General features: G+C 38.3%; 4 protein-coding genes across 7 annotated transcripts; 2 read left to right on the top strand and 2 right to left on the bottom strand.

Annotated features, from left to right (window-relative positions):
* The first annotated feature begins 94 nt into the window (after positions 1-94).
* On the top strand, positions 95-4,915 carry LOC149678541 (uncharacterized). 2 transcript variants are annotated; one of them, XM_089836487.1, is made up of 5 exons: positions 95-239; positions 308-503; positions 2,189-2,351; positions 2,889-3,008; positions 3,083-4,915. In XM_089836487.1, the coding sequence occupies exons 2-5, from the start codon at positions 341-343 to the stop codon at positions 3,471-3,473; spliced, it is 837 nt and encodes a 278-aa protein (XP_089692613.1). In that variant the 5' UTR covers positions 95-239; positions 308-340; the 3' UTR covers positions 3,474-4,915. The 2 variants fall into 2 exon arrangements, with proteins under 2 accessions (XP_089692613.1, XP_089692614.1); XM_089836488.1 differs by having other exon boundaries at positions 97-239; positions 314-503.
* On the bottom strand, positions 4,573-6,544 carry Ntmt (N-terminal methyltransferase). The gene is made up of 4 exons (XM_089836489.1): positions 6,399-6,544; positions 5,600-5,743; positions 5,334-5,526; positions 4,573-4,999 (listed from the first exon to the last, which is right to left on the bottom strand). Exons 1-4 carry the CDS (start codon positions 6,468-6,470, stop codon positions 4,677-4,679), a joined length of 732 nt encoding a protein of 243 aa, XP_089692615.1. The 5' UTR covers positions 6,471-6,544; the 3' UTR covers positions 4,573-4,676.
* Positions 6,545-6,666: 122 nt separating this feature from the next.
* On the top strand, positions 6,667-11,220 carry LOC149678543 (F-box only protein 44-like). Its single transcript, XM_089836486.1, has 5 exons — positions 6,667-7,216; positions 8,754-8,876; positions 9,353-9,482; positions 9,834-9,966; positions 10,920-11,220. Exons 1-5 carry the CDS (start codon positions 6,838-6,840, stop codon positions 11,052-11,054), a joined length of 900 nt encoding a protein of 299 aa, XP_089692612.1. The 5' UTR covers positions 6,667-6,837; the 3' UTR covers positions 11,055-11,220.
* A 29-nt stretch (positions 11,221-11,249) lies between these two features.
* Ns4 (Nucleostemin 4) lies at positions 11,250-19,159 on the bottom strand. Of its 3 annotated transcripts, XM_089836480.1 has the most exons (15): positions 19,142-19,159; positions 18,564-18,643; positions 18,337-18,494; positions 17,525-17,657; positions 17,336-17,423; positions 16,252-16,386; positions 16,006-16,143; positions 14,840-15,029; positions 14,311-14,391; positions 14,053-14,244; positions 13,363-13,415; positions 12,599-12,724; positions 12,388-12,535; positions 12,176-12,319; positions 11,250-11,544 (listed from the first exon to the last, which is right to left on the bottom strand). In XM_089836480.1, the coding sequence occupies exons 3-15, from the start codon at positions 18,422-18,424 to the stop codon at positions 11,372-11,374; spliced, it is 1,689 nt and encodes a 562-aa protein (XP_089692606.1). In that variant the 5' UTR covers positions 18,425-18,494; positions 18,564-18,643; positions 19,142-19,159; the 3' UTR covers positions 11,250-11,371. The 3 variants fall into 3 exon arrangements, with proteins under 3 accessions (XP_089692606.1, XP_089692605.1, XP_089692604.1); XM_089836479.1 differs by lacking the exon at positions 19,142-19,159 and having other exon boundaries at positions 18,564-18,671; XM_089836478.1 differs by lacking the exon at positions 19,142-19,159 and having other exon boundaries at positions 18,337-18,651.
* Positions 19,160-19,287: the final 128 nt, after the last annotated feature.

Here is a 19,287-nt window from a genome sequence, read left to right on the forward strand (position 1 = left end):
TAATTTATTAGTCAAAATGTCCAGTGACCCCCTCAGTTTTTAAAAAAATTATTTTAAAAATTTCCAATGTCTTATGTCCTGTGCTTATTTCCGGCCCTGGCAGGCACTAGTGCGAAATAAAAAAGAGTGACTAAACCTAAATTGTGATCGTCTGCTAAAGTACAAAAATAATAAAAGGAAGTTTGATTTGATGTGTATGATTTCCGATATTGAGCTTTTTAACTTTAATTAATATCCCGGTAATTATTTATAATCCTTGGTAATTTATAATAATATATATGGCTCGTTATATTTTAAATTTCAATAGACATAGGTTCTTGAGTTCGCACATAAATGAGTCATGGAATTGGTGGAAGGACTGTCAAAACGGGAATTTACAGAGCAATTTGTACAGAAGGTTAAAATGGATCGTTACTTATGGGATCGTACCAGCTCTGGTTATAAAGACAACTCCGTTAAAGATAGACACTGGGAACAATTAAGTGCCACGTTTTCCATGTCCAGTAAGTATAGTGTCATTGTGGCTCACAACACTGCACTAAAAGAGGGCCGGGGGGGGGGAGCTTTTTCTACCCGCTTTAGTGAAAACCAGTTCAGTTAACCCGTCCCACTCACAGTTCTTTTGAGAGGAAACATTATAGGGGTGGTAGAAGGCTTTAAAAATATAAAGAAAATATAGTGCCATTTTTAAACCATAGTTCAAGGATATTCTTCTTCTTAAAGCAACAGTATATATGCACTAGCTGTTACCCGCGGCGTCGCTCGCGTGTAATAAGAACTTCAATCAAAATGATATAAAGAATGGGTAGATTTTACTGATGACTGATATTTTTGTAGCACCCTAGGAGCGAGGGCACTCGGCGTTGCCCGTCAGCCCCTAGGGATGCATTTTTTATTTTTTTTTACGCGGACATTATTCTACGAAGAAGGGTCTTTAAATTTATGGTCGCCATTTAAAAAGATGGCAACAAATTGAGCCCAAAAGACCATTCACCCCGTCTATAGGTTAAAGGAAACCAGTGTACTAAATATTTGCGAAATCGGTTGAAACACGCGGACTTCGTTGCATAGAGAAGATTTTTTACATTTCTGAGCGCCATTTTTTAAGATGGCGGCGGATTGGAAAAATCTTTCTTAGTACGCGCCTACTACTTATGAGTAACGTTCCTGCAAATTTTCAGCATTCTAGGGCAAGCGGTTTGGGCTGGCCGTTGATTATCAGTCAGTCAGTCAGTCAGGACTTTGATTTATATAGCTATAATAGATATGCTCCCTATATTCGATGTTAAAAATAAGGCATAGATGTCGCTAGTGAGAAAATTAAGAAGGCACCAAAATTTATTGTCGCTTTAATTTTTGGATTGATATTTTTAATTAAAATAATAACAGTGCCGATTTTTCATTGTTGATTCAACTTTACTAAAGTGATATGAATTTTAATTGGCTTATTTAAAAATAAGTGGTTACGTTTATGGGGGTTCTACCAACAGATGGCGAGATTAAAGGGACTGTAAAGAAGGCATCCGCGAGTGGGTAAAAATTATTTGAATACGTCAGAGGCACGTGACCAAGGAGAGGCGTGGTTCAAAGAAGCTTAGTTCGTTTTATTTCAAAAACTACCACTTCATGGAGTTGGCGCTGCAATCTCGCGAAAAACAAGGACTAGATGTTAACTAGTTCCACTCCATGAGGAGCCTTTGTATCTTGGCATCACGTGATGTCTGTGACGTATTTCAAATAATTTTTACCCACCCGCCGGTGCCTTCTTTGCAGTCCCTTTAAAGTAACTAACAAGTCAATAGACCATTTCTGTAATGCCATAAACAGCACAGGGGCTGGGTCCGCCACATTAGGCTAGTTCCCTCGCACTAAGAAACACCACAATCGTGTAGCAAACGCGAGCGCCATCTAGCGTTGCATCTCGACGGTTATGGCGCGAGGAAACTCTCCTAATATGGCGGCCCTTCCCCTGTGTGTTGGTTTCTTGTCAAGTATTTAATGGAATGATCTATACAATGGTGGCACCTTTCCCTGAATGTCCATAACATAAACAATAGATAATTTTATCCTTGAACAATAATGGGTTGAGCACCATGACCCCTTAATTTAACCGCTGTTGGAACTTAACTATATTATTTACTGTGGCACATAGATGAAAAGTTTTCTCTCTTTTTTATTAAAATAATAGATGACAACGCTCGTAAGAAATGGAAAGGGCTAAGGGACCGATATGTTAAAGAAAAAAGGGCTTATGATAAGGAGGCGGGAAGAGGAGGCAAACCTGCTTATCCCAGATGGCATCTCTATCAACTTTTAGATACATTCTTGGGAGGAACTGTTGTTCATAGGGAGTAAGTATCTTAAGTTCTATTACTTATTCAAATTATGAAGGAAAAAACGCTAAAATAAATAAAAAAAAACCAGTTAACGTAAGAAGCGCCACCTGTTGAACATAGTACAAAGAGTCAAAACGTGATAATTAGGTGATCCACCTATTAAACACCCTTTAATAAAGACGTACTTGGTTTTAAAGTGCATTTTTAGAAAGTATCAATGGTTGGGTAAAAATTATTTGAAGTTCGTCATAGGCATGTGACTGAGGAAAGGCGTGGTTCAAAGAACCGGATTCCATGTGGAGTCTCTGTATCTTGTCGTCACATGGTTCCTGTAACGTATTTCAAATAATTTTTACCCACCCACCCATGCCTACTTTACAGTCCCTTTAATGGGAAAATATGAACTTTACAGTCCCTTTAAAGAGAAAATATGAACTTTACAGTTCCTTTAAAGGGAAAATATGAAATAAAACTTAATATTTAAAATTATAATCAGCAATTTGCGATAACAATTACTTAGCCACGTCATAACTTATTATTACTTCAATCTAGTGGGACACATGACGCGTCAGATTCTTCCACAAGTTTTGCTCAAGATGATCTTAATGACAATGATAATTCAGTCACGGAAGCAATGCCAGATACTAATGATATTGAAGTTGACAATAATGAGTAAGTATTACTGATAAGTGGGACAACGTGGAAGTGTTAACACTTCCTCTAATACTTCCGATGTTGCTTAATAGTGGAAGGCTTCAATTACCAGGAAGTAGTGATGAAAATGAAAAAAATAACAAAGCACCGTCAAAGACATTTTATTACTGCAAAAATCCCAGTTTTAGTAACAGCTTGAAATTTAAAAAGAGAAAACTTTTATCGGAACCTATTCCTACACGAAGTAGCCCCGGTGCCATCAGTGAGGATGGAGCCAGAAGAATTGTTGAAATGCTTGACGTTGCTAATAGAAATTTAAAGAAGATTGCGGTCAATAGTGACAAAGGTCAAGACGAACTAGATTATTATTTCCGGAGTTTATTAGAAAGGGTACGGAAGCTACCATCGAGTAAACAACGGCACGCCAGGTTAAAATTTGAAACTGTGCTATTTGAAATTGAGGAGGAACATTGTGAAACGTGATAACAGATCACTACTACTTTCTTTTTCGAATTTAACATTGGGAAGTCATACGCCTGGGCTTTCATTATTGTATCAAGTGCGACTGGTATCAGATATGGAAAGGCCTCTGCTTCAGACATTTAAAGGGGTTCACAAGTCGCTTGCGCAACCCTTAAATTGCAGCCCTACTAGCGTGTGAAAATGGAAATGGAAATGTAAATTTTTTTATAAGCATTGTATTATTGCCATGTGTAGTTCAATTTTATTAATGTAAATACAAGCGTAACTTATAACTCGGTTTTTACGAATGCGAATTGCGAATTGCCTTCAAAGGACAAAGGTACCGTTTTACTGCACTTAGGTATCAGCGAGTGGGTAAAAATTATTTCACAGACGTCACAGGCACCACGTGACGCCAAGATCCAGACTCGATCTATTTTAGATTAGGTTTGCGTCAAGTTCTTGCGAAATTTCCGGATTAGCAACTAGAGGTGGGCCGATACCGATACCATATCGGTATCGGTACCGATATTTGGCTTTAACCGATATATCGGTATCGGATAAAAATGAACCGATATTTCTACCCGATATTTTTGAAGAAAATAAGTACTTATGTTGAGAGTAGATGGCGCCATAAGACCTAAACTCTGAGACAGCACAGTTTTTCATCTATTTTCGGTTAACGTAACTAGTGTCTAAAATGGGTTTTTCGTATGAAAAGCCAGTTTTATAGTTTCAAGTACCGAAATTGGATCGAGAATCATCTATAGAGATGGGCCGATACCGATACCATATCGGTATCGGTTTGATATCGGTTTAATCGAAGGATCGGGTAAAATATTGGTATCGGTACGTATCGGTTTCCCAAGTATCGGATCATATCGGTTTCCCAAGTATCGGATCATATCGGTATCGGTTTAAACTGGTATCGGCCCATCTCTATTAGCAACATTCAGGGTGCTACTATTAAACTACGATATTGGTGTCACTTAATGAATGAAGAATAAATTATTTTGAAGCCGACTGCAGCGCCATCTAGCAGACTGGTGTATCAAAATTACGTCATCAACTCTCAGATATTTTGAAGCGACCTTATTTCAAGTCTACTCAGATTACACTCTTTGCTACATCGAAAACCACAACTTTTATTTCATTTTTTTTCAATATACAAAAATACCGGAGAAACACACCAATTTTTATATTTAATTCTAATGTTAATTAACATTAAGCTAATGCTATCATCCTAACTTCGTATAAAGCTTTCGGAAATCTATCTTGTTTTCTGTCACCGATAATTTTCATATTAGCTTTTTCAAAGATTTGATATAATTGTTCCTTGGGTCTCGTTACGCTGCTATCTTCGTGATCGTTATCAACTTCATCGGAGGATGTGACATTGTCTTTCACAACAATTATTCCATTCTTTTTTAAACCGGTTTTACATCGTATTAAAAAACTAACAAAGTCAGAATCGGTCAAGTGTCCAGTTACCCACTGACACCATATTACGTCGTACGTTTCTTCTTCGGGTGTAAAGTCTTGAAGTCCTGAATAATTTCAAAGACATTAAGATTGTTGGGGGTCCTTGACCTTGACGCGTCCTTAAAGGGCATCAGTGGGTGGGTAAAAATTATTTGAAATACGTCAGAGGCACGTGACCGAGGAGAGGCGTGGTTCAAAGAAGCTTAGTTCGTTTTATTTCTAAAACTACCACTTCATGGAATTGGCGCTGCAATCGTGCGAAAAACTAGGACTAGATGTTAACTAGTTCCACTCCATGAGGAGTCTTTGTATCTTGGCATCACGTGATGTCTGTGACGTATTTCAAATAGTTTTAACCCCGCCTCCCCCGATGCCTTCTTTGCAGTTCCTTTAACCTACCACTGCAGTACAAATTTTTTATCTTTTGATTGAGTGGTTCTCCAACGTATTCGTGAACTTGATCCAAAAACGCTTGGTTTTGTTCAACCAAATCAACTCGGTCAAAGTATCTTAATAATAAATGTTTGCTAATTCTGCCAATACCCGCTCCACAATCCAGAGCCACAGTGGTACCTAGAGGTCGTTTCTTACTCTACAGTTAAAATGGGATACAACTAAAGTTAGGGTTGTAACTAAGCCTAAATCTCCAGTTTAATCAATGTAACCTTGATAAACTGCTGTAAAAATCGGGATGAAGCTTGCACATCAGCCGTACTGACGTGACTGAAACCACCAAGCATACCATCTATTGTCGGAGGTACTTTAGCCCAGTAATCTTTACCTTTCTCGTAAAAGTCTTTTTCATCCATCTTTTATAAAGAAATGTGGGGGAAACAGGAATTCTTACAGATAATAGGAATCTGTGTAGCCATTTTTACTCAAAGGAAGAGTTCAGGTAACATAACATTATACCTTAAAAGAACGGCCTTATTCTATATATAAAAGGATAAATTTAAAAAAAAATAAATGATCTCTTATTACAAAATAATTAGCATTTAATTAGTCTTATTATTTAGTATTGTGCCGAAATTGGTTTAGTGGCGTCTGCTAAATCGAACCTCATACGTGCGTGATTGAGTAGGCTATGCCTTACCATAGCGTGGTTCGATTTAGCAGACGCCACTACAGCAATGGCGGCGCAGTAGTTAACGTTTTTAAGACTAATGAAATGCCAATTTTTTGTAATAAGAGATAATTAATCTTTTTTAATATATTTTTCCTTTCATATTCAGTTTGGTACAAGGCCGTTCTTTTAAGGCTAACATCTTGGCAGGCCTCGGCCTTTGACGGAAAAAGCTTAGGGGATGGGGGGAAAGGGTTGCAACTAGTCTATTCCTAACGTTAGTGTTTAACACTATCTCTTAAATAGTTTTATTTTACTCTTTATAAAGCATTGTTGTTGAAATTTTTGACTATTTAGGTATTAGTATTATTTTATAAATAAACCAAAAAATCAAATATTACCTTGCACCTGAGGTTTTTACTGTAGAAAATCAACGATGTGGTCGCTAGCAGACTGATGAGCAGACGCAGCATACGTCATTCATCACCAGGCTTCGAAATAAGGATTTTATGATCCAAACTGGTCCATCGTAATGTTTACTCCAGGTGACATTTAATAATTCATTATTAGCTGAGCTCCGTTTATCCTATTTATTTCAGTTGGATATTTTCAAAGTAGTAGTGGGACCAGTGAGGCTCAGCAGGACTTGACTTAAAAAAGTGGTCCAACGACAACAGGGCTGTACATAAGCACATTTTGCGTGATCGAGTGAGCTATGCTAGCTGTCTGCTTGTTTTTCAGTGAAAGAGTGAAAAGGAAGTCGGTGTGTCCTGTGTCGTCGTCCGATCAGTACTAACGATTTATAAATGTCCTTTTAAACATGAAAATTAATTCCATGAAATGAGTTGGTTTGTGTCCCAAGTTTTAAGGCGTTTTATGCCCACTTCTTCATCCCAAAGTGAGAATTCCCATGATATTTCACTAACGCCCCCACGAAACAATCGCAATCGGAAAATGTTATCAGTTCCACTTCCATTGCCAGAAGATATATTGATTAACATTCTGGCCTACGTACCCGCGAATGATCTTCTAGAAAACTGCGTGTTTATCAAAGAATGGCGTCACTTAATCGAAGGACAAAATTTATGGCACATTAAATGCGAAATCGAAAGAAGACCAATCCCCAAAGTGGATAGAGCCAAAATGCCAAAGAACTTTTTTCGAGCAGTGTACTTTGTGCCTTATGGCGAGAATTTGATTAAAAATCCTTGTGGATGTAGTAAGTATAAATTTAGAGAAAAGTGCCGCTCGATCACTACTGTTGCCACACTTGTGTGACAATGGTTGCCACACATTGTGTGACAATAGTCACCACGCATGTGTCAATAGTCGCGACACTATTGCCACACACGTGTCAATAGTCACCACACTGCTGCCACACATTGTGTCGATAGTCACCAGACTGTTGCCACACATGTATCAAAAGTCACCACACTGTTGCCACACATGTGTCAATACAATACAGTCGCCACACTGTTGCTACACATGTGTCAATACAATATAGTCGCCACACTGTTGCCACACATGTGTCAATACAATATAGTCGCCACACTGTTGCCACACATGTGTCAATACAATATAGTCGCCACACTGTTGCCACACATGTGTCAATACAATATAGTCACCACACTGTTGCCACACATGTGTCAATACAATATAGTCACCACACTGTTGCCACACATGTGTCAATACAATATAGTCACCACACTGTTGCCACACATGTGTCAATACAATATAGTCACCACACTGTTGCCACACATGTGTCAATACAATATAGTCACCACACTGTTGCTACACATGTGTCAATACAATATAGTCGCCACACTGTTGCCACACATGTGTCAATACAATATAGTCGCCACACTGTTGCCACACATGTGTCAATACAATATAGTCGCCACACTGTTGCCACACATGTGTCAATACAATATAGTCACCACACTGTTGCCACACATGTGTCAATACAATATAGTCACCACACTGTTGCCACACATGTGTCAATACAATATAGTCACCACACTGTTGCCACACATGTGTCAATACAATATAGTCGTCACACATTATGTGTCAATACAATATAGTCACCACACTGTTGCCACACATGTGTCAATACAATATAGTCATCACACATTATGTGCCAATACAATATAGTCACCACACATTATGTGTCAATACAATATAGTCACCACACATGTGTCAATACAATATAGTCACCACACATGTGTCAATACAATATCGTCACCACACATTATGTGTCAATACAATATAGTCACCACACATGTGTCAAAACAATATCGTCACCACACATTATGTGTCAATGCAATATAATCACCACACTGTTGCCCCACATTGTGTCGATAGTCACCAGACTGTTGCCACACATGTATCAATAGTCACCACACTGTTGCCACACATGTATCAATAGTCACCACACTGTTGCCACACATTTGTCAATACAATATAGTCACCACACTGTTGCCCCACATTGTGTCAATACAATATAGTCACCACACTGTTGCCCCACATTGTGTCAATACAATATAGTCACCACACTGTTGCCCCACATTGTGTCAATATAGTCACCACAATGTTGCAACTCATTTTGTCAATATAGTAACCACACTGTTGCTACACATTGTGTCGATAGTCACCACACTGTTGCAACACATTGTGTCAATAGTCACCACAGTGTTGCTACACATTGCTCTGACCAAGGGAATTAAGATAAGATATGGCTCCTTGGTTTCATTTATTAGATGGATTTTCCGATTGGGAAGCTTTTGATGAAAATAATTATAACATGGATAGTGACACAACATTTCACGGCTGGATTGTTGAAAATCCACCAGCTGGAGCCGACCCTGTACCTGACTCTGGTGGTAAGTTTTGGCTATTACGTTTTAGCAGAAGTATATAATACTTCTCTTCGAGAGAAGTGTACCACAAAGCTGGGTGAGTGTAACGTCACTCTTCCCAACATCGGAACACTTAGAGCAAGGTTACTAAACCGAATCACATACACGATAAATAGTTCCCTCATCATTACTCTATTAGCGTTTAAATATTTGGCAAGACGCATGCGCTTGCGCATTTTTGTCCCACGTCAAGACAATCAAGGTTTGGGGGATGATTGCTGGGGATTTAGGGCCAAACAACTATAAAATTCACCTTACGGTGCGATGCCCATTTGTAGTTTGATGAGCGGGAAAGCAAACTAAAAGGGGAGCCTGGGAAGAATGACGTTACATAACTAAAGCATTAAGAGGATACAGAGTGTCATCCTTCTTCTATTATCCCCTTCTGGTTTTAGGTAAAGATCACCAATTGTTCTGTTTATCAATATTATTTATTTCAGACATGCAGTCCTGTTTCGCAACAACTTACTATTGGTGTAAAAAGGCTCAAACAATTGATCTGTTATCGGCCGCCGGAGGTGTAGAGGAAATGCTTGATGAAGTAAAACCACCAATTGAGGTCTCTGAATGGTAAGCCATTAATGTTCATATTTACAGTGGTGTTAAAGCAAAAAGCGGTTGTATTTTAGTTTAAACAACTACCACTAGATGCACCCATAGTCGAGGGGTTGAGTTGACTGACATGCTAAGCTTAGCAAAGGCTTGTTTTAGCTCCGCCCTCAAGGGCGAGTTCCGATTGGTTCCTGCCTTTGGCAAGGTATAATTGGTGGGTAGAAAATTAGCCAGTATGTTAGGAGCGGCCTGGTCAACATTTGCTGAGATTTGATTACCGATAACTATAAAGCGCCGTCTACATGATTCGAAGACAAACATTTTAAATAAGTGTTAAATAATGAGCGCAATAACTTCCCATCTAAATAGGTATGCAGCCAGATATGATTGCGGATCTATTTACCAACTTAGCGTTTTGCTTCTCGATGATAAAGAAAATGTCCTTGATGATTTTCAATTTGAGCACACTGAAACTCAATGGACTGGCTCCAAATGGGAACAAGTGAGTTACCTAAAATTTTGACAGTACAGCATACATTTTGTCAGATAGACTTTAGAACAAGTATTAAGAATAGTACTAGTAGACAAACTATTTCGAGGAGGGTCTCTCGAGCGTTTTTGAGACGGAACTTTCAATCCCACCTTTGCGTGTGTGATAGGGTGAATGATAGGTGGCGCCCCCTATTGACGTGCGAAGGAGTTATTAAATTTGAAACTTAAATAAATACTGTTTGAACCCGGGTTGTCTCCCTCCCAAGTAATGACCGCGCTCGGGGTTAGTAATATTTTAGTTTACCTCAACGCTTATAGATGGCGCCACCCTATCACACACGCGAAGGGGTTAGTTTACCTCAACGCTTATAGATGGCGCCACCCTATCACACACGCGAAAGGGTTAGTTTACCTCAACGCTTATAGATGGCGCCACCCTATCACACACGCGAAAGGGTTAGTTTACCTCAACGCTTATAGATGGCGCCACCCTATCACACACGCGAAAGGGTTAGTTTACCTCAACGCTTATAGATGGCGCCACCCTATCACACACGGGAAAGGGTTAGTTTACGTCAACGCTTATAGATGGCGCCACCCTATCACACACGCGAAAGGGTTAGTTTACGTCAACGCTTGTAGATGGCGCCACCCTATCACACACGCGAAAGGGTTAGTTTACCTCAACGCTTATAGATGGCGCCACCCTATCACACACGCGAAAGGGTTAGTTTACCTCAACGTTTATAGATGGCGCCACCCTATCACACACGGGAAAGGGTTAGTTTACGTCAACGCTTATAGATGGCGCCACCCTATCACACACGCGAAAGGGTTAGTTTACGTCAACGCTTGTAGATGGCGCCACCCTATCACACACGTGAAGGGGTTGGTTCTTAATTTGAGCTATACTCAATGCTGAAAATTCAACTGTTCCTCTTGTATCTTTACGTTTTGTCATAGGTGAAACATATTTTCAAAGACTATCCGAAAGGTGTACGGCGTTTAAGGTTTGAACATTCTGGAAAGGATACTCAATTTTGGGCTGGACACTTTGGGAGTAAAATGACCAAAGCGAGTGTCAGTTTTATAATTTAATTTGGAGTTATTTTTTTTTTGTCGTCCCACCTATTTTTGTACGTGAAAACGCGAGTGATATAAAGAAGATAATGTTACCTCTTGAAATATATATGTATAAATAGTATGTAGGCAGCTTTAAGTTGTAATCTTAATTAATAAACTATTTAAATGTTTTGAAAATTAATTTGTCCAGAGAAAGTCCAAAAAGATTACGAAAAATTTATTTATTATTTGAAAGTCAAAGAAATGTTACATTACATTTCTAGATAATTTTGGACCTTAATTTTTCATTTTCTTCTAATTATTATTATTATATGGAAAATTGCAGCAGCAATTTAATTGCCCGAGTCTTCTGCAAGAACACTGAACTTGTTAATTTTGGCTGAAGCGCCGCCATCATCTTCATTTTCGCTTGAACTCTCAGAAGAGCTCGCGATAACCTCTTTTTCTGAGACCCCTTCTAACTGTGTTCTAATTTCCTCAGTTTCACTTGATGTTTCCCATTTTTCTGCAACAAAGTTCATGGTCTCATATTATTTATTTTACCACGTGACAAACCGGAGCTTAAAGTGACGTAGGTCATAGATTCTTCTAAAGCTACGCCTAGTGAGGCGCTGTCAAAGGCTTAATAATGGAGACTAAATAGGACTAGATGGACTGCAAAACCGATTGTATATAATCAATTCTCGCATCGTTCTTGAACTAGCTCTCAGTAGTAAAGGCTCTTTCAGACGATCCAACTTTTTGACTCAGCTTGATGGGTCAACTCGAGTTGAATCAACTAGTTGGATGGTGTGAATAGACGCTGGATGAGTTGAGTCACCAAAAAAGTTGGCTAGCAAAAATTTGATCAGTGGTCCAATTTTTGCTGACTCAACTTTTTAATTTCATTTCTCCAGCCAATCAAAATGAATTACAAAAAAAGCCTTTTTCGCGGGTTATTTCGTAAGTGCCAAGGTAGGTGGCGCTTAAAAAGTTCCATTTGGCGGTAAAAGTTTAGTCGTGTGAAAAGGAAGGATTTACTTCACTTTTCCCTTCAAAAGTTGGGCAAGTTGATACAACTTTTTGACCCATCGAGCTGAGTCAAAAAGTTGGATCGTCTGAAAGAGCCTTTACTCTTAATAAGTTATCAACCTTACCTTTATTTGCTACATATTCTGGAGGGAAGAATGCCAAACATAAAGTCCGTCCATCAAGCGCCATTCTAAGTAGATGATTCGCTGCCTTGTGGACATCCGGTCTTCCAGATTTTGCAGCCAAAAAAACCCTTTTTAGAGCCCATGCTAAAATAATATTATCAATTAACAAAATATTATGGTAAGCAGCAAAGGCAGTAGAATTTTACACGTACCTTCACATACGTCGTAAGCAGACCACTTATCTTCACCCTCTGGATGAGCTATTTTAAGTATCTTTGGTACAGGTAGATATTGGGCAACGTACCCAACTACACTGAATGGTTCTCGAACTTGCGCAATTGGGTAGCATCCACTCAGCACCTAAATATGTAATTTTAAATCCCAATGAGAAACTTCGCGCCCAACAACTGGGTCTTAACGTACTTGTAATTGTTTCGGAGCAAGGGATGGAAAAACTAGTCCTGGACAGTCACATAATTTTACGTTACTGGTCAGAAATATAGTTTGGAAGTGTTTTGTATGGCCAGGTGTTCTTGAAACAGACACAACCTTCAAAAATAAAAGTTTGTCCATCATCCTATCAGATGAAGTGTTAAAACTAAGACCATTAAACACAGATGTACTGAAATGATAAGCTAAAACCTCCTTCTTCTAATGGCATCGCCTGTAGGCTGAGAAATTAGGCGGTGGCCCTGGACAAATGTCCACTTGAAAAATTACTTGGCCCAGTTTAAAAATTAAATGCTTAGGTATTCTACTAGCCATGTGGCCACTTAATTAATTAAAAACGTTCCAGGGTTCCACCATTTTAAGTGGCCAATGTCCCGTTTCTTAATTAAAAGTGCTTTGGCTCTACTGGCCATATGGCCAGTTTAAAAAAATCCTTATTTTTCAGCCTGATCGCCTATCGTCGCCCCTAGCGGGGGTTCCACCATTTTAAGTGGCCAATGTCCCGTTTCTTAATTAAAAGTGCTTTGGCTCTACTGGCCATATGGCCAGTTTAAAAAAATCCTTATTTTCAGCCTGATCGCCTATCGTCGCCCTTAACGGGAAAGTCCCGAAACTTTTCGACCCATAAACCGTATGTTATGGCTATGGTTTGAGTCGAAAAAGTTTCAATATTGGTCGCTGTGTGGCGCTAGAAAGTGCATCTGTGTTTAATGGTCTTGGGTTTAATTTGCACTTACTTTCTTGCCCATGATTGCATTTAGCACGGAAGATTTACCAACATTTGGATGCCCTAAAAACCAAAAAAGAATAATCACTCCAAGGGATAATAGCGTGACGGTGGTGCAGGTGTTAAAAGTAACGGGTAGTTGTTTAAGCTAAGCGAGGCTCTATTGGGTCCCTTAAAGATTGTTTTCCAAATTTACAGCATCCTAAGTTAAAGTTTGACAAAGGCTAATTTAAGCTCCTCCTCGTGTACTAGTATGAGTTCCAATTGGTTCCTGCCTTTGACAAGGTAAAATTGGTGTGAAGAAGGGGCACCAATAGAGCGGCCACACTAAGCTTTAATGTTTCAGACGTTTACTATACGGGACTTACGAGGTTACCGCCCCCTTTTCGGAGAGTTGTTCTGCCAAGGCTACAGAGCGCGTTCGACGACAGGCAATGTCAGCCACTAACTAAAGGCCGCCGACAGGTTATGGCAGCGCCCACAGAAAACCTCTCGTAAATCCCGTATAGTTTTTTGGAATATACAGTGGTGCATTATCACCAGGAAAGTTAATTCCTTCAATTATTTAGAATTCCATTAATCAAATTTGATTTAAATAGTAAATATAACGAATAATATTAATTCTCTAATATTAAATCGTGCAGCCATTAAAAAAATATATAGAGAAACTAATGCTAATATGTGACACGCGATATATTACCAACTAGTCCAAGTGTTACAACACCATCGTTATATCTTTGACTCTTGTAGTATGTTGTGTCATTCTGGACAATATTCACTGTAGCTGTAGATAAGGCTCCTTCTTCATCACTGTCAATTTCATCATCAACGCCCCCACTGGCTTCAGAACTCATTTCTTCGGCAATTTTCGATTCCCATGACTTTAAATCGACTTCAGAAAAAGTCGTGAAAACAATGGTAAGAGTATTCGTTATTTGAAATAATCACGTGTTCTTACCGGCATCACCAACAATATGTTTTACTACTGAAACAATTTGTTGCGGGATTCCTTTGCTTAGTCGGTAAATGCGTCTTTTAGCTTGAAATAAAAATATTGTAATGCCAATTATTAGGTCCCTATAAAGGAAATATAGGCTAATGTGGCATCCCTAACATTCTGGCTGATCTTCTACACACAAATTTTACCGTTGACAAAGTCGGGGACCAATCAGAACTCGTTAATGTCTAGGGCGGAGCTAAAACTAGCCTTTGCTAAGCTTAGAGGGCCAGTCAACTCCACCCCTCGATTATGGGAGCATCTAGTGGCATTTTTTTGAACTAAACCACAGCCGAGACTTAAATTGCTTTAAAGCAAAACGCGGGTACACGTATCCTCTACAAGTTGACTTTCCTTCTGAACTAGCTCCGGGTTTAGCTTGGCGAAGACTAGTGGGCGGGATTTATACATAAGTGCACCTATAAATCCCGCCCACAAATGCCTCCTGCCTTAAACAACCCGCGCTTTGCTTTAATTCAGCCGTGTTTACCTTTTTTCTTTGCTCCGGCAAACGCTGTTAAACATATTATATTAAGATCACTGAATATGCTTTGAAAATAGCATTTCCACGCTGCCACTAAAGATGGCGGGACTAGATCAATCTTGTTAAGAACCAATATTATATCTTTCTTCAAGTCTTTAGTAATGTGCTCGTGTAGTGATGGTGAAAAATGAAGTACCTTAAATAATCAAGAGTAACATTTGTTACAATTAGAAGCACAGAAGAAACTCGATTTCTATGGCGTAGTGAGCACTGACAATTATATTATTATATAGGAATTATCATGAAATTATAGGAGAATATAGGCATTATCATGAAATTATAGGAGAATATAGGGATTAGGGTAAAATTATAGGAGAATATAGGAATTATCACGATATTATAGGAGAATGTAGGAATTATCATGATATTATAGGAGAATATAGGAATTATCATGATATTATAGGAGAATATAGGAATTATCATGAAATTATAGGAGAATGTAGGGATTATCATGATATTATAGGAGAATATAGGAATTATCATGATATTATAGGAGAATGTAGGAATTATCATGATATTATAGGAGAATATAGGAATTATCATGATATTATAGGAGAATATAGGAATTATCATGAAATTATAGGAGAATGTAGGGATTATCATGATATTATAGGAGAATATAGGAATTATCATGAAATTATAGAAGAATATAGGAATTATCATGAAATTATAGAAGAATATAGGAATTATCATGAAATTATAGGAATTATCATGAAATTATAGGAATTATCATGAAATTATAGGAATTATCATGAAATTATAGGAATTATCATGAAATTATAGGAATTATCATGAAATTATAGGAATTATCATGAAATTATAGGAATTATCATGAAATTATAGGAATTATCATGAAATTATAGGAATTATCATGAAATTATAGGAATTATCATGAAATTATAGGAATTATCATGAAATTATAGGAATTATCATGAAATTATAGGAATTATCATGAAATTATAGGAATTATCATGAAATTATAGGAATTATCATGAAATTATAGGAGAATATAGGAATTATGAAATTATAGGAAAAAATAGGAAGTACTTGAATTTGATTGCTTTTCAGTGGAACTTTTGTGACTTTACACTTTCAAAACAAATTAAACTCACGGGATGCCTGATGTCAGCGATGACCAAAATGATATCAGACATTTCTAAAACCCTCCAAAGTTGCCTCCATGTTTCAAGGTTTAGATCCATGTAGCTCAAATTACTGCCAAAGGTTTTTTCAAGATTGTCAAGGTATTGCTACAAAGACAGGAAAATTGCTGTTTTAAGATTGACACTATTGATCGAAAACTTATTACTTGGAAAAACTTAAAGTGCAATATTATAGAACACTTAGTATATACTTACAGAGAAATATCTCTCTTCCATAGCGAGCAATTTTTCCTTGGATTGAGAATAATCCCAAGGTGGTCTCTTCGGAATTTGAACATGGTTTTCCAAGGCGTTTTTGTAAAAAGCATGGTATGATACTTCCAGCTCTTTCTGCAAAGTGTTAACTTTCTTATTAATTTGGTGGTCCACCTTATTTCCGATGTATGTGCCAAGGCTTAAAGCAAAGCGCGGGTCCATTGGATCCCCTACAAGTTGACTTTCCTTATGAATTCCAGTTTTGGCTTGGCGAAGGCAGGAGGCCTTTGTGGGCGGGATTTATAAGTGAACTTGTGAATCCCGCCCACTAGTCTTCGCCAAGCAAAACCCGGAGTTCAGGAGACAAATCTAGTTCAAAATGATGAGTCGTCTGCTTCTAAGCATCATTTTAAACGGATATGTCAGTTAAACAAGATGGCCTCGGCCACATTACAGTTTTGCGCGGACAAATTGGTAACACCAAAAACTGGGGAAGAAAGGGGAATAGGCGCCCAGCCGCAAGGGGGCAGAGCAATAGTTTTCCAGCTCTAAAGAGCGCAAAACTAAAAAAGCATGACAAGCCTTGGAAATAAGGTGGATTGTTAGCGACGTTCTTCAGAAAATGGGAGCATCAAAAACTAATCAAAATTAGGGAGGGTTAAAAATTATACTAGCTTTACTTAGGTGACATCTAGTGCAGTATACTCTGCAAGATGTTATTGCATTATTGTAATATAATTGCAATTTTTATAAATTTAATTAAATGCATTTCAGGTACTTAAATGAATAATTATAGTTGAATTGTAAATTGTTAGCTTATATTTAACAGAACTAACAATTTTTTTAAAACTTTCAAAAATTCCCAATAGGTGGCGCCACCATTTACCTAGCCTACGTATAAGTGTGTCACTTATTGTAATTCATATGAATTCTGATTCTGATTTAAATAAAAATGTTACTGTTGCCCCAGAAGAGTTTAAAATTATACATGACTAAACTGTTGTCTGCCATTTACGCCAAGAGTTCTATTGTCATGATTGGAGGAATTAAAAAAAACCAGAAAAAAAAAAAGGTTTTAACTCGCCTCAGACTGAGGACATATTGGTTTTCGTGCTTCCTCCTTTCGACGGTTGATCTCATCTTTGCTTTCCTTTTTGAACATCAAGTTAAACCTGTAAAGTTTTCAGTTATCGAAAAAAATTCTCAAAATTTCAGTTGTTATTTTTAAAGTGATTAAGTCGAAGGATGCTTCATTTGAAAGCAAAACTGTCACCTATTGACTGAAGTTGTAAAAGGTTGCTGATTGACTTTCATTATTTCACTTTCTCCAACTTTTAATGATGTTGATGAACCCGGTTCTGGTTCAACAATTATCATGTCTCCACTTATTTCTTCATTTGCATTTCCTATAATAACATAACAAAGGAAAAGGTTTCTTCACTGCAGTTCACCAACTCTGGATGAAGTAATTATAATTGACCTCAGCGCCATCTAACAGACGGGAGTTTCAAAATTATGCCATCAACACAATTTTAAGCTTAGGCATTTAAATCGCGCCCAAACATTTTAGCAACCTTTCATATTTTGGGCCTTTTTCTGTAGTCAGTACGGAAATATTGATAATTGACCTCAGCGCCATCTAACAGACGGGAGTTTCAAAACTATGCCATTAACACAATTTTAAGCTTAGGCATTTAAATCGCGCCCAAACATTTTAGCAACCTTTCATATTTTGGGTCTTTTTCTGTTGTCAGTAAGAAAAGTTTTCCCATATTTTTGACATCCTTAAAAAATTACGCAACTCCCGTCCACCAGGATGTCACATCTCTATAGACTATTCCATTAATTGCAGAAGAGAAAAAACACAATAGATGCCGCCTTGGGTTATTTCTCTCGTGCCAAAAATATCCGCTAGAAGCAGTGCAAGTCGGCTAGCTTTAAGGGTGGTAATGAACTCAGATTCCGCCTGGTGTTGCTTCTTGATGTGAGGGTAATATTCGGAGACGTTTTTGGGTTTTCGACAGTGTGTTGCTTTCTCTTCAAGTAATAAATGGAATGGTCTATTGGTAGTCTAAATATAGTTACCAGATTGGTTTTTTCTTTCTCTCTTTTGCTGAAGCTGAAATTTCTTTTGTTTGGCACTAAATGGCACTTTCCTTCTCCCTTGCGGCATCCTCGAATTTAAGTTGAAAATTTACAGTATCGAAGTATGTACTTTTGAGTTTTGACGCAATATCTTAAAACTTTTGAAAGTTCTTATTTTGCAGAACAATTAGCAGACTGTATTTTTAAAACTACGGGGGGGAACTTACTGGACGTTTTGACCAATAAATTTTCCGAAGCTTGATTATGATGATGGACACTGTTTTTGCACACTCCAGTTGACAATGTCCTATAAATTTTCCAGTCAAAACGGGGGGGTGGAACATTGGACACATGTCCTATAAGAATATTTTCTTATTTCCGGCCCTGATCATGCTGCCACAGCCCACTCTCTCGTGCTTGGTGGACGCAAGCGATGGAACTGTTGAAATCACTTTGGAGCATAGAGTGTGGACTTTGGCGGACTCCCCGACCCCCTGAATAAGGAACTTGACATGTTTCGCACTAGCACAGAGAATATAAGGGAGGAGTGGAAGCTCCCCCGCTCCACAAGCGTAAATAGTTATGTCTCGCTTAAATTATACTAGCGGCAAGGCTAGCGGTACGAGGGAGTTTCCGGCTCAATAGCGCCACCTACGATACCATTTAATGTCTCAAACGGAAATGCCTCGGTACTGCGCATTGAAGATGCGCGGTAGAAAAGCGAGACAAGTTTTGCCCCTCTTTCCACTCCTCCCCTATACTCTCTTTGGCACTAGTTACCTAGTGTCCGCGGGTGGTGACTTACCCCAACTCCAGCATTCGTCACCAGCTACACTAATCTCTAAACTTTGCTGTTTAAAATGCCGTAATAAACCCCCGAACTCGGGGCAGAAGAATGGCCACTGCGCTCCAGGTTGCAATAACATAATAAAAAAAAATCTTCTCAGCCAC

Source organism: Phalangium opilio, unplaced genomic scaffold, assembly GCF_054372755.1.
Source record: "Phalangium opilio isolate 3A_F unplaced genomic scaffold, DU_Popi_V2 ptg000042l_1, whole genome shotgun sequence".
In the NCBI taxonomy this organism is placed as follows: domain Eukaryota; kingdom Metazoa; phylum Arthropoda; class Arachnida; order Opiliones; family Phalangiidae; genus Phalangium; species Phalangium opilio.